Source organism: Diabrotica virgifera, chromosome 4 (assembly GCF_917563875.1).
Source record: "Diabrotica virgifera virgifera chromosome 4, PGI_DIABVI_V3a".
In the NCBI taxonomy this organism is placed as follows: Eukaryota; Metazoa; Arthropoda; class Insecta; order Coleoptera; family Chrysomelidae; genus Diabrotica; species Diabrotica virgifera.
Genome location: NC_065446.1, coordinates 37,974,099 through 37,998,468, shown reverse-complemented (window position 1 = coordinate 37,998,468; position 24,370 = coordinate 37,974,099). Strand labels below are relative to the sequence as shown.

Genomic DNA, 24,370 nt, shown 5'->3' with positions numbered 1-24,370 from the left:
TAATTTCACCATCTTCCCTTCAGTCGATTAGTTATATACTCGTCGTTTTTCAGATTTCGTCAGATTTACTCGTCAGATTTCTCTTCAGGATATTTAGACTTTTGTCCTTCTTAATAACATTCTTAATTCATCTCACCTTTTTTTGTTATCTTCTGTGTAAAATCTTTTTTCTGTTCCCGCTAATTTCGATTATTTTTTAATTAGTTTTTTCGTTTCTTTACTCAACCCTTGTATATTCAAAAATATTTTGAGTAAAATGAAATAAAAGCCTCAAATTCTCTCAAAAACATAATTTATTTGTTTCAAACTGTAATCTATAATACCCACATTATATAATACATACTTTTGATCAGTTGCTCTAGCTAATACTAAGAATAAAAAAGACAAACTATTTACATATCAGTCTTAAATCATTATGGCCCCGAAGTTTATACAAAATACATAATATATTTCGCGCTATCGCTTGGTAACTATATTCGACAAAATTAAAATCATAAAATATACAAAAAATTTACACTCAACTTAAAATAGCTCACAAATAATATTTGGAATTTTAGCTGTGTAAAAATTTACAAATAATATATAGAAATAATTTACAAGATGGCACTACATTGTTACAAGTCTTTTACCCGTATATTTCCGAAAATTGAAACTAGAAATAAATTGCACAATTGCACAAAAGTAAAACACAAAAATCTGTTGACTAGATGCTAATCAATATATTCAAAAGGTTAGTTTTTCAAGGTTGGCATTCTTTAACAAAGTATTATTACGAGGGGTAACACATTAGAACTTTTCATATTCGCACTAAAAATGATCTTTTTCGTCTATCTCTACATTACTCATTCAAACGTTCTTTTAAAGTACATATAGATATTATTTTACATACAGTTTACATAATTCTTTCCAATACACAACTAATGAGAAATAATTATTTCAAACAAGGGCGGATCGAGAGAGGGGTGCCATGGGCCCCCGAGAATTTAAAAAATTTGTTCGATTTTTCGTTGCTAGACAAATAAAAATACTTTAATAACAATACGCATTGACAGTCTTCAAGTGTGTCAAAAGTGCCTTAAAACTCATCATTTTAATCCTAATTTTTAAAAATTTTCCCACAGTCCCCCTCCCCAAAAAAGTTCATGGTCCCCCCGAAAATCGGTCCTCGATCCGCCATTGATTTCAAATACATAAATCACCTTATGTTCAATCATTAATAACTACCGCATATAATATGGCACTTGAACAGGAATAATGAAAAAGTAATCTTAACAGCAAAGAGATCAACGAAAAAAAAAATTGAATAGATATAGCCTACATGAATAATGCCTAAAATTTAATATAAAACAGGCACTTTTTGTCTATCTTAAATATTCCTATGTATGGAACCGCTCAACAAAAGTTGCCATATGCACATAAGTACATGATAAAAAAACGACAATAATTGTATGATTCTTTTCTACCTGATTTTACCTTTATATTATGATGACACTATCTTTGGTTCGGCCAAAATATAACAATTAGGTATAGAAAATACTCTCTCAGTTACTATATGTCACAGGATAAAAATACACTCTACATTTAGAAAACAACAAAACACTCATTGAAAGACAAAAACTAAATGATCCAGCATTATTTAGAAGTATTAGGAGAACGAAACACGTAATAAAAGCAGTGATTTTTTTATTGAAGTCTTCCATATGTGATATAATTGTTGTAGACGAAACATACAAATGGAATAATGAATTATATAAGCCAGCTTATATACTCCATCTAAAAATTTAGTATACGAAACTAAACTAAGTTAAAAAAAAATAAAAATGTATACCATTTTTATTCAGTTGCAATGTGAACGCAAAACAATCTTATTTTTCACTTAGAATACGAAGCGCAGTCCAGCACTCTGAACCGACGATTTTCGACTCTTATTGGAAACATCTTTAGAGAGGCGTAGGCCTGCTGCTCCATACTCGAAGTGACCAACCATGAAAGCTTATCCCCACATTGCAACTGAAGTGTATGGATAAGGTGACTAGCGTCATCTGGCAATTGAAAGGTAAAGTTTTCAATCCTAACAGCAACATTAATAATATTGAAAAATATTAAAAATATTACTAAAAGATTTTTAAATTGAAAACTTATTGGTCCATTTTCCTGGTGACACTTCCAAGGCTTCTACAATATGCAAGCCAGATGGATGCTGCAATGAAGACAAAAGGGAAGGAATTCTACACTATGCAATTCACAACCCCCGTCTGCAGCTTGGTAAAGTTCCAACGGAAAATGTACCTAGTTACTCTATAGGAGTAATACTAATAAAAATAAAAATGTATACCATTTTTACCAAATGTATACCAAACTTTACCTTTCAATTGCCAGATGACGCTAGTCACCTAATCCATACACGTCAGTTGCAATGTGGGGATAAGCTTTCATGGTTGGTCACTTCGAGTATGGAGTAGCAGGCCTACGCCTCTCCGAAGATGACTCCAATAAGAGTCGAAAATCGTCGGTTCAGAGTGCTGGACCTCGAATACGTATTCTAAGTGAAAAATAAGATTGTTTTGCCTTCACATTGCAACTGAATAAAAATGGCATACATTTTTATTTTTATTAGTATTACTTCTATAGAGTAACTAGGTCCATTTTCCGTTGGAACTTTACCAAGCTGCAGACAGGGGTTGTGAATTGCAGAGTGTACAATTCCTTCCCTTTCGTCTTCACTGCAGCATCCATCTGGCTTGCATATTGTAGAAGCCTTGGAGGTGTCACCAGGCAAATGGACCAATAAGTTTTCAATTTAAAAATCTTTTAGTAATATTTTTAATATTTTTCAATATTATTAATGTTGATATTAGGATTGAAACCTTTACCTTTCTAAACTAAGTTTATTTTGAAAACGATTTCCGAAGTGGAAATCGAAACGTTAAATAAACATATTTTAAAGTAAAATTGTGGCTTATTCCCAAATAAAATAGTACATTAAAATAAGAGTCTTGTTTTTTTGATAGTTCAGAAATTATTTAATAAAAATATTCGAGGTATTGTTTGTAGTTTCCGACAGGTGTGAAACAGTAACCCAGTTACAAGAATTTAAAAGATACGCAGTCTAGGGTCTTAACTTTCGTTCAAAGTGAAATGATTAAAGAAAATCCTTGATAAAATGATTTATAAAAATCATACAGGAGAGATCAGCTGCATATGAAACATATGAAAATAACATTGTTCATAGCAGGAATAATATTACAACAGTTAAATGATGAAAATGGATGAACTCGTGAGATACGGAGAATGAAATGCCCACAAAAGAAATTAATGTGTATTTAACATAGCTTCCAATTCTCATTCAGCAGACGAAACTAGCAAATATACCAGGGCGGATCTGTTTTGAGGTGGATGTGAGAGGTAACATTCAGATTTTTGCACATAAAGTTAGGTAAGAACTTCAATAATTATAATTGGCTTATGCTCCTTTTCAAATATGCCCGGAACATTAATAAAAAAATTGAAATATTTAAAAATTTCAAAAAATATCGATTTTTTTCTACTTTCATTGCTTATAACTTTAAAACGGTTCATTTTGGAACAAAGTCGAAAATAAAGATAATTGAATTTTGTGTAGTATAAAACTGGTTTAAAATGTCTTAAATTATTACCCTTTCTTCAAAATAGCAATAAATGGAAAATAAGGGGGCAAAAAAGACCGTTTTTATTCAATGTTTTTAAACCACTTTTGTTGCACTTAGAACCTTCGTAATTTGCTTAGAAAATCCTTACAACGTACTTAATCGTCCACCAAATTTCATTAAAATCGACTTAATAGATTTTGCATAATAATTTTGCAATCTAAATTTTTTTAAAAAAGTTCAAATTTTTTAAAATCTTTCTGAACACAAAGTAGATCATTTAGAAGTTTGCTATTTTTTTGCATATAAAGAGGTTCTCTACCTATCTAATACCCTTTCCAGAATTAAAATCGGATTATTTAAGCGGCCTCAACACTGTTTTAAAGTTATAGATAATGTTTTGGCTTATAAACAAATACAGTGAGGACGTTTGAGTTGAAATAAATTCATTTTCTTGAGAATGGGCGACTCTGGAGATAAATCCCGAAACAGATCGATTTTTATTTTTAAATTATAATTTTTTGGCATAAATATCATACTAGTGGCGTCATTCATCTGGGTGTGCTGACGTAATCTAAGTATTGGAATTAATTTAATTATTTTTTTTTAATTCAAACCCTGTAATCATTTATGATAATGGTAATGTTTATATTAGTGAATACAAAATTGAGTAGCCTTCCGATTGAGCTATGATACGGCACCTATTCTCATTTAAAAAAATCATCGATTACGTCATCACGCCCAGATGGATGACGTCACTAGTATGATATATATACTAAAAAATTAGAATTTAAAAATAAAAATCGACCTGTTTCGGGATTTATCTCCAGAGACGCCTATTCTCGAGAAAATGAATTTATGCCAACTCAAACGTCCTCACTGTATTTGTTTATAAGCCAAAAAATTGTTTATAACTTTAAAACAGTGCTGAGGCTGCTTAAATAATCTGATTTTAATTCTGTAAAGTGTATTAGATAGGTAGAGAGCCTGTTTATATGTAAAAAAATTAGAAAACGTCTAAATGGTCTACTTTTTATTCAGAAAGTTTTTAAAAAATTTGAACTTTTTTAAAAAAATTTAGATTGCAAAATTATTCTACAAAATCTATCATGTCGATTTTAATAAAATATGTTGGTGAACGATTTAAGTATGTTGTAAGCATTTTCTAAGCGAATTACGAAAGTTCTAAGTGCAACCAAAGTGGTTGAAAAACATTGAATAAAAATAGGCTTATTTTGCCCCCTTATTTTGTATTTATTGCTATTTTGCAGAAAGGGTAATAGTTTAAGGCATTTTTAACAAGTCATTTATCATTCAAAATTTAATTCTTTATTTTATTTCCCTACGAATTTGTTCCAAAATGAATCGTTTTAAAGTTATAAGCAAAGAAGTTAGGAAAAAATCGATGTTTTTCGAAATTTTTAAATATTTTAATTTTTTTATTAATGTTTCGGGCATCTTTGAGAAGGAGCATAAGTCAATTATTATTGTTGAAGTTGTCACCTAACTTTATCTGCAAAAATCCGAATGCCACCTCGCACATCCAAAAATAGACGCTTTTTCACAGATCCGCCCTGGTCTATAATCCATATTTTGATTAGGTAAAAATATTCTGGTGATCACATAGCACTATATAAGTAAATTTTTAAAAAGCATAAATAAAACGCTATAGACGTTAAGAACGGAACATTGCGTAGATAGGGCTAAGTATTTCTTATGGAAAATAGAAGCGCGCCGATGCCGTTTGAATGAATTATTGTATATCGGCAGTTTAATAGCAACACGTGCCTGAGAGTTTTGGCAACACTGATCTGCAACAGCCAAACGTTCCGTTTTTAACGTGAAATAAAGTATAGATATGCGTAAATGTTACGCAACCAAATATTGAATATTAAAAAAGTTTCAGTGTGAATATAATATATAAAAATGCTAACCTTGAATTCAGTCTTATTGATATTTTTAAGAATGAGGATTTCGTGCAATGTGCAAGAAGAAAGACACTTTATCATTACATTCCTCACCGCACATGTTGCAAATAAATGGATTCTTGTATCCGTGGTAACCCATATGCATAGTATACAAAACGGGGTCCCCGAAATTTATCTGACAGTATTGGCACGAGTAGTCATCCTTTTTAGCACTAGTTGGTGTCTGTTTCCCCGATGAAGTATCTTCTAGTTCTTTATTTTCAACAACTTCAACATTACCGAACATTGTTGTAGTTGCCTCATCGTCTTCTTCATCTGAAGAATTATCACCAGTTGAAAGTTTGTAAGCTGAATCTTTTCGTCGGTTTGTCTGGGAAGAGTCATCTGGTTTACTGAGATCAAGAACGCCTGCATCGGTATCCATTTGTTCTGATTGTGCGGGAGAAAAACGTTCTGAAGAGTTCATGGATTCACGCCTTTCTCGGGCTAGTTTTTCCAAGTTTTGCAATAACAAAGGATTTGGAATGCCACCTGGAAAACCTCCAAATAATGGAAATCCTGGGAATGGTAACTGCATTTGGGGTAGAAACTGGTTAAATGGGAATGGTAGAACTTGTTCGGGTTTCGGAGACATTTCCTCAGATGATTTTTGTTCTGACTTCATCTTTGGTCCTCTCCTTGTACCATAAACATCGATTATGGGCAACGGATTTGGTGTTCCATCTGGGTTTAGTACCATAGCAGGTTTGTGCGAGTATTTTCTAAGATGCAATTTCAGCGAATGACAATATTTTGTGGCATAACTGCAGTCAGAACAGCGGTATTGGTAAATATTAGAGTGAGATTTTAAATGTGAATTAAGCATTGATTTGTTTACACAAGAGTAACTACACTGGTTACATTTAAATGGTTTTGAACCATAATGATTTCTAAGGTGATATTCTAAATGGTGCTTATATTCGGTGACAAAAGGACACTTGGGGCATTTAAGGAGTTTGTCAGCTTTAATATGTAACTTGGTATGTTCCCAGAAGACTAGTTTAGTAATGGCCACAAAATCACATTGCTTACACTTGAAAGTTTTAATTTTTCCATGAGAGTTAACTTTTGGAACTCTTAGTCCTTGTTCGTCGTATTCTTCTGCCTCTCCATCAGATTTGGTATCGTCATCCCCAGAACCTTCACTAAAAGCATTTTTTTCAAAAGTCGCTTGTAATTTTTTTAAAGCACCGTCGCAATTAACGCTGTCTGTAGCATCAACAGAAGCATCCTCAGGAGACGCACAAGGCGTCAGAGTAGTTTGATGTTCACCTTCGTTGTTTCTTGATAACACGCTTTTGGGCGAAATCATAGGTTCCGAATTCGGGGGAGTTAAGGGGTTGTGATCGCCGGTGTACATCATGTGCGTTGGAATACTCGTCTGCGCCTGTGAAGGTCTTCTTAGATTGGTGGGATAATAAGTATTAGTAGAAATTACTGTATGGCAACTGGTTGGAGATGAATAGGAAGCGCTGAAGTGTTCACTATTGTCACTTCCTGGTGAAGATGAAATAAATTCACCTCCAGATGCTAAGCCGGAGTCATTTCTGCCATCATGATCGACGGGTTCTCGTTTCTGTAACAAAAGAGGATTGTTAAAAATGGACTAGTCAAATATAAATTAAAAAATATTACCAAATAAGTTTTTTTAATAGTATACAGAGTGAGTTTTTATGTATGGAAACACTCAATTATCTCGAAAACGGCTTGTACGATTTTTATAGATTTTGGTAGGTAGGGCTTTTCTAATGCGGCCGATATTATAGTGCTAATTACATTGTTGTCAGATCTTCCGTTTTCGGGATATCTAATAAACTTTTTTATTTCAAATGAGATACCCTGTATATTTTTTGCGTTTTGAAGTCCTTACGAAATACTGATTATTTTTCATGTTATATTCTCTATACCTAAATACCATAATTTCGGAGTTATTGCTACATTTATTAAAAAAAAGTTTTAAACAAAAAATTAAAAAAATAATTTTTTTCGGTCCACGGAGGGAATTATAATAATACTTACTTTACGTTTTTTGGATCATTGGGAACAAAAAAAGGTATTTTGTAATTTTTCCCTAAAATTAATAGCTTTCGAGTAATAAACGATTCAAAACTGAAAAAAATCGAATATAACGATTTTCAAGGTTCAAAACATAAGTAAAAAATATAATTTTTGAAATTACGAAGTACCTAAATTCAGGCTCAACTCTTCGTCTAATAGATTTGTCGTAAGACTTTTTGGCTCGTTTTATTCTAAAACATTGCTTTTTACTTGTTAGTGAAGTGCATATGAGAGGACGGGCGACCGGGCTGCATTAACAACTAAAAAACAATGTTTTAAAATGAAACAAGCTCAAATTACTTATCGGTAGCTAATAAAATAGGAAATGGGATTTTCCCATTGATTTTAATAAAATAAGGCTTGAACTTGAATTCGGGTGCTTCGCAGTTTCAAAAATAATATTTTTTTCCGCAAATCGCCAGGAAATTTTGACATTCCTGTCAAAATTTCTTGAAGAAAAAGTCAGGACTTCCTTACTGTAAGGAAATGTCATTTCCTTACTGTAAGGAAATGATATTTCCGTACAGTTGTTAGTGTTCTACATAAATGATAGAAAAAACTACAAAAAACCTCAATACGTTTCCATAGTAACCCAAGTAATTTTATTAGGAATTTCAAAGCACCATTTATTTGGGAATAAAATTATCGCGTTTTTTTTTAAATCAATCAATATCTGTCGAATTTTAAACGATTTGCGGAAAAATAGTATGTTTACCTCGTAGGAAAAGCCACATTCCTGGACTCTTCACAGTCGTCCAGGAATGTTAAGTTTTTCCTACCCGGTAAACAATGTACTATTATTTGTGTTTTTGAACCTTGAAAATCGTCATTATTCGATTTGTTTTTCAGTTTTAAATTGTTTATAACTCGGAAACGATTAATTTTAGAGAAAAATTATAAAATATCTTTTTTGTTCCCAATGATCCAAGCAATCTAAAATAATGTTTACCCGGGCCAAAAAATTGATTTTAATAATTTTTTTTTATTTATTTTTTAATAAATGTAGCAATAACTCTTGAGATTGTGGCATTTAGGTATAGGCAATATAACACGAAAAATAATTAGTATTTGTTAAGGACTTCAAAACGCAAAAAATATACCGGGTGTTCTATTTGAAATAAGAAAGTTCATTAGATTTCCAGAAAAACGGAAAATCTGACAGCAATGTAATTAGCACTGTAATATCGGCCGCATTAGAAAACTCCTACATACCAAAATCTATAAAAATCGTGAAAGCCGTTTTCGAGATAATTGAGCGTTTCCATACATAAAACTCACTCTGTATAGTATATGTATATAATATATTTATAATTAGTTGTCTAGAAGATCATTAGACAAGTTTAGAAGGTAACGTAAAGTGAGAAGCACATAAGATAGAACGTGACAAGACATCTCGTAACGCGACAGTTCGTAACACCACAAATGGTAACGGACAATTCGTAACGCCAACATAGATAGTTCGTAACTACAATATATCTATTCGTAGCGGTATAATTCATAACGCCAAAATTGAATTATTCTGTTTATATTTATTAACTTGGAAACCAATTTTTACAGAGGAATACAAATAAACATTGTATGTATACATCTAGTAATGCTAAATTTGTTAAAAAAACTAAATGTTGGTGTTACGAATTATACCGTTACGCATAGTTGTAGTTACGAATTTTCGATGTTACGAAGTGTCGCCGATACGAATTGACTACGTTACGGATTTTCCGTTACTATTTGTGGCGTTGCGAACTGTCGCGTTACGAGATGTCATGGAACCAAGATAGAAATGTGAAACGAATGATAGAATGATGGAAATACTTAAAAGGAACATGTTGAGCTTAGGAAAGTGTTCGGAGGTTTATTTTTGGCGAAGATATAGATATATTAATAGCGCGCTCTGAGGCGCAAGATCGGCTAACAGTGAAAAGTTTCGCGCGCGAAACTCTCGATACAAATTTATTATAATTTATTGGTATATCTTTATTTTTCATTTTTGAAGATCCTAATACAATTTTTATCATATAATTCTTATAATTAAATCATCATTAAGTACCTCATATCACCTTTCATTCTCTTACTTTTTCTTCGATTTTTTCTACTAAATGAGAAAAAAAACCATGAAAAACTAAGATTTCAGAAATATAAATTAAAAGGAAGTTGTTCTTATTTGTTAATTTAGCACTACTTTTACAAACATTTTCTTTTATGCATCTACATCGAAATATACAGGAAATCTCAGCTTTTTACATCTGCATAAGTTTTTAGAGCAATGTTTACAGTTACATGGTGGTACTAAGTCTGTTATTGGAGGCATTAAAATTAAAACCGTTTGCGGCTTCAGAGTCTCATTATCTATAAATCTATATGATATCCATATAAAACGTGGATCAAGTTCTTTTGCAGCATCATAAGGTACGTCAATTGTCTGTACGCCGCCAAGAAAAATGAGAAAAATGACAAGAGACCTTTTTTGTTTAAAAGTACCTAAAAAAACTAAGAATACATTTTTCGGCTAAAAAAGGTAATTTTGAATTTGTTTAAAAAATTGTTCTTTCCTTGGGCCCCTTCTGATTTGTTTAAAGGGGACATATTTAAAAAAGAAACCAAATCAGAAAATTTTTCTTTTGGGATTCGGGAGCGGCCTCACAACATTCTCATTCTCATAAGGGAATCTCAAGATTCTCATAAGGGAGTTGAGATATTCATCTGTTAGCTGAGATCTGTACCGATTTTTAATAAAGTTCATTCTTGAAAAAGCGGCGTCACACACATAAGTTGAGCCAAACATAGTACGCGATTTCATGGTCAAACATTTTCAAAATTGCTTTATTCTGAATTTAATGGCGGTCCTCACAAAACTAGCCCACGGTCCGGATGCGGACCGCGGTCTGCCAATTGCTGACCCCTGATATAGAATATGAGTCTCTGAAGCCCCAAAAACGTTTAATTTTAATGCCGCCAAGAACATACCTACTTAGTATACAGGGTGTAACAAAAATACAGGTCATAAATTAAATCACATATTCTGGGACCAAAAATAGTTCGAATGAACCTAACTTACCTTAGTACAAATATGCACATAAAAAAAGTTACAGCCCTTTGAAGTTAAAAAATGGAAATCGATTTTTTCGAATATGTATATCGAAAACTATTGGAGATTTTTTATTGAAAATGGACATGTAGCATTCTTATGGCAGGAACATCTTAAAGAAAAATTATAGTGAAATTTGTGCACCCCATAAAAATTGTATGGGGGTTTTGTTCCTTTATACCCCCCAAACTTTTGTGTAAGTCTCAATTAAATTATTATTGTAGTACCATTAGGGAGCGTTCAAGTATTACATAACGCAGGTTGGGGGGGGGGGTCAAAAATCTTCAAAAATTGCGTTACGCAATGGTTAGACGCCCATTATAGTGCGTTACGTAGGGAGGAGGGGGGTCAAAAATCTTCAAAAATCGCGTTACGTAATACTTGAACGCTCCCTTAGTTAAATTCAATACATATTCTTAAAACTTTTTTGCCTCTTAGTATTTTTTCGATAAGGCAGTTTTTTTCGAGTTGAGTCTTATTTTTTAATATGTTTACATAAAAATTTTATGGGGGTTTTGTTCTTTTAAACCCCCCAAATGTTTGTGTACGTTCCATTTAAAATATTACTGCGATATCATTAGTTACACACAGTGTTTTTAAAACTTTTTTGCCTCTTTGTATTTTTTCGAGAAGGCACCTTTTATCAAGATGTTTCTTTTTTAATATGGTTCAAAATATACCTAAAAATGTAAATCATAAATAAATTTTCATACATATTATTACCAAGTCTCCATAATCGTACTTAACCATATACAAGTATGTGGTGGATTTGACAAATATTCAAAATAACTCGATAAAAAATGACTTTTCGAAAAAGTACTAACAGGCAAAAAAAAGTCATAAAAACAGTCTGTTTAACTAATGGTACTACAATAATAATATTGGAACGTACACAAAAGTTCGGGGGGGTTTAAAGGAACAAAACCCCCATAAAATTTTTATGGGGTGTCCAAATTTCACTATAATTTTCTCTTAAGATGATACTGCCATAAGAATGCCACATGCCCATTTTCAATAAAAAATCTCTAATAGTTTTCGATATATTGGAAAAAATCAATTTTCATTTTGTAACTTCAAAGAGCTGTAACTTTTTTTATGTGCACATTTGTACTAAGGTAAGTTAGGTTCAATCGAACTATTTTTAGTCCCAGAATATGTGATTAAATTTATGACCTGTATTTTTGTTGTATTACTAAGTTGGTATGTTGGCATGACACTAACAGAATCGTTAGTGTTATTCGATAGATTTTTGAAAATTATTGAAAACGTATTTTTCAGCTTTTCGATCCGATGTTCATTTCGCGAAATATTCGACGTTCCGCTACTTTTGGGACAAAATTAAAATTTATACAAAAGTATAAACAATTACGTAAAATTAAATTTTAAAATTTTCTTATTAAAAAAGCATAAAAATTCGTAATTATGAAGAGAAACGATTGGTTTAAGAATCACAAACATTTTATTGTGACATCAAACGTTTATCTGCATCGAGATGTGTTGTCTGAAAGATGACTGGACCAAGATGATGAAGCGTTAAAATTAAAAATAGCTGGCAATTAATGTAGTGGCGTTTGTTTACATTCTGTTCTTTCAAAAGAAAAAACACACCACAAAAATATGCCACAAAAATAGAAGACTAGGAAACACAATATCCATTCCATATTTATATACGAAAACAACAAAAAACCTTGTTCATGTGGTTTTCTTTTTGAGTAATCGCGTTATGAAATAATAACAAATAAAAAATATTTACCAATGAGGTTTTTGGGTACAAAGTCCTATGACGTAAGGCATATGAAAAGTGTGTCAAAATTTAATGGCGAAAATAAATGTTAAAATCAATAAGCCAGAAATTATTTTAAAAATTCACAAATAAATCGACTTAGCCCAGTAAACGTAACAGAAAAGAATGTATGTGTATAAACACACATTTCTTCCTTATTTAAAGACTTTTCAAGCATTAGAGCCGTTTTACATGACCAAGATTTACTTCGAAACTGACGCTGATAATTACCATGAAAAATTATCTAATAAAAATATTAAATGTAAAACACAAGATTTACTCTGAAATTTACCATGATAATTTTCAATATAAAAATTTAGAACCTGTTCTATATTCTAGAAAGTTTTCAAAGTAAACTGCGCGAGTTTCTGCGTAGAACGTTAAATAACGCGGTGGTGTTTACGATAACATAACCTTTATAATTACAACTTTGTTGTTATTTTATCACAATAATTACTATTTGTTTATTCAGTGAAGCATCTTTGCTTTGTTCAAATTAATTATTTTTGCACAAGAATTTACTTCTCTGTCCAAATATATTACTAAAAAATAAACAAATGAAGGTTGTAACTTCTAACCTTAAAATGTCATTTCACATTTCTTCTTTTCTTATGGTACCCTCTAACTTAGTTTTCTTTCATCAGTGGCCTTTTATTTATAACAAAATTCTATTTAACGTCAGCCACATTACACACTACGCATGCGTTTCACAACAATTATATTTAAGATTTAACTGTAGGTGTAAAACAAATAACAATGGCAAAATTATATAATTTTACTACATAAATTTTCGTTAATATTCTTGAAATAATTTTCGAAGTAAATCTCGGTCATGTAAAACGGCTCTTAAGGGTATTTTTGAAGTATAGAGGCAAATGTTATGATTTTTGTACTGATTTAATAATAGTATCCCGTTTTTTACTTTCGAAAAGATCGGCCTATGGAGGAGCAGTATGGCAAGGGATAAGGGCTTGCGGCTTGGTGATACTCCTCCATAGATCCCTACCGAAGTGCGTTGACGCCTAAAAGCGGTGTATATATACAGGGTGTCTCAAAAGTAGAGGAACGGTCGAATTTGTCACGAACCAAACATCGGATCGAAAAACTGAAAAATACCTGTTCAATAATTTTCAAAAATCTATCGAATGACACCAAACACGACCCCCACTCCATCCCCTGAAGGTGGGCTGGGGGTAAATTTAAAATCTTAAATGGAAACCCCCACTTTTTATTTCGGATTTGGATTCCTTACGTTAAAGTAAGTAACTTTTAATCAAGAAATTTTTTCGAATTATGGATAGATCGAAAAAAAAAGTTTAAAGTGATACCATAGGTAAATTATGGAAACGGTCTAACATTTTGAGAAGTACACTTCCAAATGAAATCCCAAAAAACACGTGTTTAATACTTTTCAAAAACCTATCGAATAATATCAAACATGACCCTCCTCCACACCTCCTTGAGGTGGCGTGGGGGTAACTTTAAAATCGTTAATAGGAACCCACATTTTTTATTGCTGAATTGAATTCGTCATAAAAAATAAGCAACATTTATTCGAAACATTTTTTAGAATTTTGTTGATAGATGACGCTATAATTGGAAAATTACTATTTATTAGCGCCATCTATCAACAATTCTAAAAAATGTTTCGAATAAATGTTAGTATCGTTCGCGGTAACGATTCCGTACTTGTCCAGGACAACTTCGCATGCGCACTTTAAAAAAGAGCGTTCTCTTTTTTAAAGTGCGCATGCGAAGTTGTCCTGGACAAGTACGGAATCGTTACCGCGAACGATACTATTCTTTCATGAGGAATCAAAAACTGCAATAAAAAATGGGGTTTGCTATTTAAGATTTTAGAGTTACCCCTCACCCCACCTCCAGGGTATGGAGTGGGGGGGTCGTGTTTGGTGTCATTCGATAAGTTTTTGAAAAAGAACACGTGTTTTTTCGTTTTTCATTTGGATTTGTATTTATCGAGATATTAGACCGTTTCATAATTTACCTATGGTATCAGGATAAATCGTTTTTTTCCGATTATAGCACCATCTATCCACAGTCCGAAAAAATGTTGCGAATAAAAGTTGCTCACTTTTACGTAAGGAATCTAAATCTGCAATAAAAACGGGGGGTTACATTTAAGATTTTAAAGTTACCTCTACCACACCTCTATGGGATGAAGTGGGCGGTTGTGTTTGGTGCCATTCGATAGATTTTTGAAAATTATTGAACAGGTATTTTTCAGTTTTTCGCTCAGATGTTTATTTCGAGAATAGTCGACCGTTCCGCTACTTTTGGGACATCCTATATAAATGTATTGTATACCATTTTGGTGTATTGTTGACTGCTTTATCGGAAAGCCAATTGTTTTTAAGAACAAAAGAACAATTTACAATGAGGCATATACGTAACCAGGGGTGGTTTTGGGGGTTACAAGCCCCTCCTTTTGGATGTACTTTGAGCTCTATCCGCTTAACACCACTATTATTCCATACTCCCCAGAGACCTTCAAGTAGATGTAAGCCCACCCCCCTTAGGATCATCCTGGTTACAAACTCTGCAATGAGGCCAAGTCAAGCGTAAGCTATTACTCTGGATAATGATGTGGATGTGTGTTCAATTCGGAATACCTATCGACGAAATGCTTCGCGTTCTGCAAAATATAATATTTTTGACGCTTTACAAAGATTTCCAGAAACTGATTTTTACTGAAGAAGACCTGGATAGGAAAGATCAAGGGCAATAAACGTTGTGGTATATCGGTTTCTAGTAGTGTTCGCGCAGTACAAATCGAGCATACCCAGAGTAAGTTCGGGATTAGTTTCCAATGCGCAGGCGTCAACGTAAACTTATCCTGGACATGCTCAGGATTTTTCGCTCCGCGAACAATTTTCGGATTCGCAATGTAATGACGGGTTGCATACATTAAGGTTAGAGAAGGAAGCTTTTTGTTGTCTCTTTCTTATTTCGAAATAAATGTAAAAAAAAAATGCAAATGCAACAAATTTGTATGTCAACAAAGAGAAAAAGAAAAGAGAATAAAGGCAACAGGCAAAGGATTAACTTTCTATTCAATAATTCAATGCCTTTCTTAGAAGGTAGAAATTTGATTAGAGTCTTTCTTTATTATTTCCACAATATAATGTGGTTATTTCCACTCTGAAATCCAGCTTACATTTTTGTAGAGAGTAAAAGATTGTTGATATGTAGATATAAAAATTACCTTTAACTTCATGAGGGTTGAACATTATCTGAAGGAAGGAATAATTTAGTAAAACAATCATTTCCAATTTTGATATCTATGTATTGAATTTAATGGGTTGTGGCATTGTGTTGTGGTTTATTACACCACAAAAATAATGAAATATAACAAGACACAAGAAATAGTTTCAGAATAAGTTTGATGTATTGTTTATGTTTCATTATATTCAATAAGAGACTAATTTAACTCATAAATTAAACTGAAAAATAAACCACAAGAATATGTAGGTACTTACAAGTTCATTTAGATAGAAGAAATTAAGTAAAAACAGACTACAATTTATTGTAATACATACTACTGTAATAGATAATTATCGAATATCGAATGAAAATAATACTTGAAAAGGTACCTACTTATTTATAAACATACGAAATGGAAAACATTGACAAACACAACTAAAAAAGCTTTAATATAAAAAATATTAAAATTTGTTTGAAGAATATTTAAATGACACAACACTTTACATAATTTCAAAACTTTAAAAACCAGAATCTACATCTACAAGTTGTTTAACAAAACAATATTTTAGGTTAAGAATTGGAAGGAGTAAGAACAGAATGTCAAGAAATTCTTCCCAAATATTTTGTGCGCCTGTGCGAACTTAAAATCCGAAACAAAATCCTCGAACGTCGAGAGCGTACCCCGGGCATGTTCAGGATCTTTTTTCTGTACTGCGCGAACACCGAATTAAAAATCCGGAGGGTGTTCAGAGGGAAAGATTTGGACTCCGCGAACGCCCAATTTTGTAATGCGCAGGCGTTCTCCCTCTGGGTATACCCGGGACGTACTGCGCGATCAAAGCTATAGACTTCAAGTGCTTCTAGAGCGGACAGTTACTGCTTCAGCTTTGACTAGGAGACTAGAAGATGATCATGATACCATAGTCTCACCCAGTGGCGGCTCGTGGTAATTTAAGGAGGGTGTTCAATTAAAGAATGTGATTATATGAACGGTGAATACGCGCCGCAGGTGAAAAATTTTTGGGGCCTCGCCAAAAGATGTTCTGTAAAATGAAACCTATCTTTGACCCGATTAGTCAGGATGTCACACACTTTTTTTTGTTTTGTGCAGAATATGATACCTACTGAATGATGGCGCTTCTTCGGTGGTGAAGGTGGAGGCAGAAGTTACGAATAATGAAATGGCTTTGTCAAAACTGTTTAAAAATCCGTTTATTTTAACGGCATCCAAAGACCGAGATTGAAATTATAGTTTTATTCTTTGAAAATACTAAACATGGAAAACAAAATAAAGAATGTAGTTTATCACACCCACATAATCACTAAGTTTTTCTATATTGTTCAACTTAAAAACAATATTTAAACTTTTTGTTTCTTATTGCACATTCTTGTACAAAGTTTATCTCCGGCCAAGTTAGTCCATTCTTTTTATAAGAAGTCGATTTTCAAAACTATTTGCATTTTCTTTTATAAACTTCACTGAATAAGGCTCCACCTTCCTAAAAAACTACCTACCAATATTGTATTTAATAACCCACAACAGAAAATACCAAACTGTGAATCGAAACGCTTCGCCCCGGTCTCTGTGTGCAGTGCACAAATCGTCAATGTTTTAAGATAGGAGAATCCCTGGTTCACGGATTTAAGAGCTCTCGGTCTTCTATAGGGTTACTGTATAGTGGCTGGGTTCAATTTGAATTCTGCACTTACCACGTGCATTTAGCGTAGCGGTGTTGTGCAAACAAATTATGTGATTAATAAATCCAGTTATATTTTAATGATACTATGATATGAGATTTAAGAAAAAATATTTTAGTGATATTTATGAGATTTTTAAAAATATGTATTTTAATGAAATTTGATTGGGTGTTCACTGCACAAGTGAACCAATGGAGAAACCGCCCCTGGTCTCACCTATACCATACGCTGAAGATACGCTGAATAAAAATTATCATTATTATGTACCTGCTACAGGACCTTTATTGGACGCAGTTCTACGACGAAGGCAACGCTTGGAATTTCCTAGTGGTCCTGATTAAGACATGAAAGCTTGGAGACGTTATATGTACAGACGAGTCTCGTGTTACGGTATTTACCTGATAATCGCCAAAGAGTGTGGAGAAGACTGGTGAGTGTTATGACTCATGTTGCTTTTCTTCTAGAATACAGTTTGGTGGTAGAGGCAGCTCTTTTTATGTTGGAGGGAGGTAGCATTAATGCTGATAAGTACCTTAGGGAATGTATGGAAGAATCACAGCCAGGGTAACAATGCAATACTTTGAGATGTTGACATTAGGGTACTAGCCTGGTCTCCTATAAATTTCAAGGAGTATTTGTGAGACAACTTGGGGGAGTAGTTAGGCAAAATTATGGTGAGTTTAGAACTGTGTAGCGTTAGAACAGACGCTGATAAATGACTGGAACAAATACTATTGGACTGGAACAAATATGTACTAGTCTATCCCAGAAAGAATAAAAGCTGTTATTCGAGCTCGAAAAGGAAATAGGTACATGATTTTAATATCCACATTTTAGAATGATTTCATGATTTAGATTTGAAAAATATTTTAGTCTGTAATAAAAAAAATGTAAACTTTTTTTGTCAAGTAATCAATATTTTGAACTTGTCTTTTATGTTATATTTTGTTATTGAATTACAATAAAAAAATCGTTGGAATTTCAGTTTTTCTTAATTGGTTAGTGTCCGGGTAATTTTGAGGGGCAGGAACTAAGGCATATTACGGGAAAAATAACAGGAAAGCAGTGGCGGCTCGTGATTTTTACAATAGGGGAGGCTATACCTAACTGTAAAATATCTAGACAAATTTGCACTAGCAAAAAAATGCGCCAAAAAATGTAATTTAAGGCCCCGTCTTTTGACCATTTTTTATTTACATTTCATAATATCATCCTAATTCATAATTTCATGATATCATCATTTTAAAAATAGTTAGTCTAATAGTAAAAGTTTAATACCAAAGTTTGTGTCGTTTATTTGTTAACAATTCCATCTATTTGTAAATAGATACCTATGCATATCAAAATAAATACAGATTTGAAGTCTTGCAGTCCATACATAATGAAGCTTCAAATTTTTAAGATACTCAACTGAATTTTTTTAATTCTAAACGCGGCCTACTGCGAATTCAAAAACACGATAAATTACCGATATTTTGCTTTGAGTTAGAGATATCGGAAAAAGTTATTTGAGCAAGTTGTTCCAAATATTATTAAAACCCCACATACCAAATTTCATAACAAAATTCGCACTTTTAGATTTTTCATTATATTTAGTCAGGACCCTAAAATTCGTTGTCCCGAGACGCACCCAACCACCCAACGGAGCCGAGAAGCTACACTGCCTCCCTTGGTATATCTCCGGGCAACGTGTGATGGCGCCGTAGATGCCACTGTTAGGAGACCGGGTCTCCTTAAACGCCTGCTGCGCTGCACGGAGCATTAGCAACGGAGAAAGCTGGGCTTCTCGGCTCCGTTCGTGCATCTCAGGATAACCCAGGGTCCTGCCTACAATAATATGTAATAAAACTGAGACGCGATCATGCGTTCTAATGCTAATGCTCCGTACGTATGGATAATTAGTGATAATATGGAATTTACACGTTGTATAATAGTGAGAGTAATTGTTGTTTTCGCGATTCATGATAAACAAAACAGTATAGAGTGTGTAAAAAATTTATGGGGAGGCTGAGCCTCCCTTGCCTCCTCTGACGAGCCGCCACTGCAGGAAAGTATGTATTAAAACGGAAGAATATTATAGTTACAGAATACATTATATTTAGGTAAAAACGCAATAAGAAGAAATGAAAAGATGTATCGACAGCAAATCAATTTCCTGTTCGCAAATCGTTCTGAAAATACGAATAAAAATTTTTTATTTTAATTATTTTGTATTTTGAGAATAAATTTCTGAGTGGAAATCAAAACGTCAAATATAAGGTATTTCCTAATTAAAACTGTGATTTATTCCTATTAAATATTGTAGTTAATACAGGAATGCCACAAGAACATAGCTTCAGAATCATAATAGACAAGGCGAAAACGGCGGATTCGTTCGAAAAAATATTCCTATGAGATTTTTTTGCATGATCACATTTTTGTAATACACCCCAGAATAAAGTTCAAGAAGTCGCATACGAGAAAAGTGGTCCAAATTTTTTTTAACAATTTTTTTTAATCAAATTGCTAAAATTATTTTTTTTCTGGACAATTTTTTTTTAAGTTTTTTAGACCATTCTGGACAAAAAAGGTCTCTTGTAATTTTTCTCTAAAGTTGATGGTTTTCGAGTTATAAGCAATTTAAAATATGAAAAACGCAAAAATGGCCATTTTTAAGACTTACATAATAACTCTGTTAAAAATTATTATTATGAAAGTCAGAAAGTGACTAAATCAAAGTTTAAAGCCCCCCTACATGATCCTGAAGAAATTTGTGTCATTAATTTATTACTAAGCTGTTATTTCTAATTATTAACAATAAACCGTAAAAGCGTATTGACGCGGCTGTAAATGTGAGTGCGAGTACGATGCCCCATTGGACTGCCGGAATGGCATCTCTCTCGCACTCATCATAGACGGCCGCCTAATACGTGCTGGCGCTTATTATTATTACTTAAAAATAACAGCTTAGTAATAAAATTATGACAAAAATTTCTTCAGGACGTTGTAGGGGGGGGGGGGGGGGGGCTTTAAACTCTGATTTAGTCACTTTTTGACTTTCATAATAATAACTTTTAACCAATTTATTAAGCCTTGAAAATCTGCATTTTTCGTTTTTTTCAATTTTAAATTGTTTATAACTCGAAAACGATCAACTTTAGAGAACGGGTCTCTTACAACAGACCTTTTTTGTCCAGAATAGTCCAAAAAACCTAACAAAAATTTGTACGGGCCAAAATTCTGATTTTTGCAATTTGATTAAAAAAAGTTGTTAAAAAAAATTGGACCACTTTTCACGTGGGCGACTTCTTGAACCTTATTCTGGGATGTCTCACGAATGTGATTATGCAAAAAAATCTCATGGGAATATTTTTTTCTAACGAACCCGCCGTTTTCCTTTCTCTAATAGGAAGATAATGTGACATGTAATTTATACATATGCAACGTTATTGAAAACAAGGATTGATCTACCGTCTAATCATAAACATATATGTACTATGGGTTTACTCGTTAATCTCTAGTCATTTTACATGTGCTTAGGTATTTATTAAATTGTTTGTGTTTGATACAAATCTGAATTTGCCATTAATAAATGTCAAAAGTTATTAATAAAATTAGATATTTAACAATTAAAGTAACATGACTTACCGGCATGGCTGGGTGAAACTGCCAGGCAGATTGAGGAGACGATGGTTCCATAAGCATGTTTGGTTGATATCGTCCAATTGGTCTAATTCCTCCTTGAACGCAAGTTGAAGTCATATCGTCAGAAACACCTCCTCTCATTTCACGGTAAGAATCAAAGTCTGCAATAGAAATAACAAAAATTAGCAACTCTTTCAAATACTGTAATATCGTTATGATAGAAACATTAGATATTATGAGTTTGATATGTACTTTGATCTGGAAAGCAAAATATCTTATGCTTATTATGCTACTTTATTGGTCAAGCAGATCGTACGATTTGTCTATCTTAGTGGACATTGGATCATTCAGGTCCAAAAGACATGTGAGTTGTTTTTTGAGTAGGTACTTCCGAGAGTTATTTCTGGTTGAATTACTTTGATCGTAAGTGTCTTTTTTGTTTTTCTTAAATTTATCGTCAATATTCATCATAGAGGATCCAAGTATTTGTGTTGTCATACATCAAATGAAATTTGAAAGGTTGTCATGTATTTTTCTCATATTTTCTCTTTTCCTGCTTATGTTAGGTACGTGACTTGTGTTTACTATCGCAATTCCATAATTCCAATGACCGGCTGTCTCGTCGCCTCTTATATGGTCTTCCTTCTGTCTCCTACAATCATTAACAATCATCCACTCTCCTTACATCTTAGTTCTAGTTTCTTATTCGTTCTATCCAGCATCGTGCTATGCCCTGAACACTGCCTTTTTATCTTACATGTTCGTTAATTACAAGGTCCTACATATTTTTGTATTGTATCTTTTGTTTTCATTGTATTAGCTCTAGTTTCAATTGAGAATGCATATTGTTTTACATATTATAAATAAATAAAACCTAGCAATATCTACTCAGTATTGCAGTGTTCAGTGTAGTATCTGAGGGCTCAGGAGACTGAGACCCAGGAAGCCCTGAAGATGACGTCAGAAACATCGGCCCAGTGAAAATTTACGCGGTTCAATCCGGAAGCCTGGTTAGTTTAATTTTAATATTAATTCTTGTAATGATATTGATTTATGCTTAAGTTTAAATGTATTAACCGCGGAAACCTTTTTTACTTCAGGTTCTTTTTTTAAGAATTCTTATAGCCAGATTCATCAATCGGAGATTGATTTCCAATCTCCGAGAGGAGTGGCACAAGAAGAAGAAGATAGCCAGATTATGAATTTGTTTGTTCTTAATAAACATTTTCGAATTATTCTCTAAAAATCTAAAGAAAAATATATACAAATTTGCTTAATACTCAATTAGAAAGACTAATGGAGACAAAATGTTTACATATTTGTTATTAAATATTCCATTTGTAAATAGAAAGCAGGTACTGAGTCATTAATTAGATTACAATAGATACAATAGACTGGCATAGACACGTGGTATTTTTCTCTATTAAATGATCAGCAATGACATAATCATTGATAATTGAATATTTTAGGAGAAAACCTATTACAATCCAAATTTATCTGGAATCTGAAGCTCTCTCATTAGAGAAAAAACTATTTTATTCTGAGTTTTTGTATACCGGTGTAAAGATATTTGACGTACCTACTCTTATAGTCTCTTAATTTTTCATCTACCACTGTATTTAAAAGAACAAAATGGACTGAAAAATACAGAAAAATAGGTTATACATTGAAAATTTATTATAGTGGTAAAAAAAGATAGATTGACTAGAAATTATAATTAGAGAAACAGCATTTAACAATAACTGTAGTTTGCAAATAAACGTTAAAAAGTTGAAAATATACGCCGCATTAATAAAATAATGCTATTAAAAATAATCAACATATTCAAGGTTTAACACCAAATTCAAAACTATACCAAAACATCGCTTCATTATATCTATAAATAAATTAGAAAAAGACGAAGGAACCAACTTTCTGTTAAGTAAAGATACAAAAAAGTCGTATTTAAGTTTTGTTTATAATAAATATTCACCCAAAAGTTCAAACATATTTTTTTAAACTAATAAATATTTAACCTATATTTTTAAGACTTGATAACCTTCCGTAACCTTTTTAGAATTACAAATATTTTCTTTTGGTGTGAGGGGACACTTCTAATTAATTTACATTTGTCAATATGTTTTGAATAAAAAGTTGTTTTTGTTTGACTTCAAATATCGGTTAAACCATATTGGAATAAAAAAAACAACGATTTCACTAGAAAAATATTAAAGAACTCGATTTAAATAATTAAAGATTAATTTAAAAAAGTTAAATTACATAAAAAGGGTTAAAACCTAGATTGAGAGTAGAAATTAAATATAAGACTAAGCAATGTTTAAAGCTGTTACATTGATATTATTATGATAAACATTGTATTTTCGAGTGTCCAAAACATAAATATTTCAGATAAAAAAACTGAACTTTTAACTGAAACAAAACATGTTAAAAATGTTTACAAAAGCATAAAACATCTGAAACAGATGTAAATATAAACCTTTTTCTAATAAAACATTTGATTTATTGATTGTAAGAAAAATCAAATAAGCAATAACAATTAACCATGTGTATTATTAATCAATTATTAGAGAGTTATCAAGTAACCCTAGGAGAATACGGTAACGCTATTTTACTGTATACTTTACATTTTATTTATAACGTTACCGTATTCTCATAGAGTTACTTGATAACTCTCTATTATATTTTAAGGGGCAGTGTCACTAAAACACACAAAAAAATATTCTTCTAAAATTAAAAAACTATTATTTACTATCATTTTAGTGGATACATATTTCCAGTAAACCTAATTTTATTTGCAAAAAGTGAAATAATCATTATCAAAAAATATCACTGTAATATCAGTCAAAACATTATAAAACACAACCTTGACATTACTTATTGCAAAATAATCTCACTTACCTGTATTAGAAATAATCCAACTATTATTTTCATTCCTCAAAAACACGTATTAAAATCACTGATAACAATGTCATGTGACCACCACTATCTAACTCGCTAGCAAGACTGAATTCAGTAAATTTTCTCTCAAGCCGACACCAATGTCCATTTCCCCCACTATAGTTAGTCTACACCCCCACTAGCTCCCACCCTTGCGGAAAAGCTCCAAAAAGCTGTGCAATTTAACGAAGATGGAACACGCCTTGGATAGTTGGAGGAAGTGAGTCGGAGCAACTAGAGTCAAACCGAAGCTTTTATGTGGGATTAAAAAAGTAATAGTTATTTTGAGGAATGGAATATGCAATAAAATTGGTAATAAAAGTGGATATATTGAAATGTATATTGCGTTGATTTAATGGGGTTTTTGGAA

At 32.4% G+C, this 24,370-nt stretch overlaps 1 protein-coding gene across 1 annotated transcript; it reads right to left on the bottom strand.

Moving 5' to 3' along the window:
• Positions 1–275: 275 nt before the first annotated feature.
• LOC114324933 (protein hunchback) lies at positions 276–24,089 on the bottom strand. Its single transcript, XM_028272853.2, has 3 exons — positions 23,962–24,089; positions 21,067–21,224; positions 276–7,169 (listed from the first exon to the last, which is right to left on the bottom strand). Exons 2-3 carry the CDS (start codon positions 21,202–21,204, stop codon positions 5,586–5,588), a joined length of 1,722 nt encoding a protein of 573 aa, XP_028128654.1. The 5' UTR covers positions 21,205–21,224; positions 23,962–24,089; the 3' UTR covers positions 276–5,585.
• Positions 24,090–24,370: the final 281 nt, after the last annotated feature.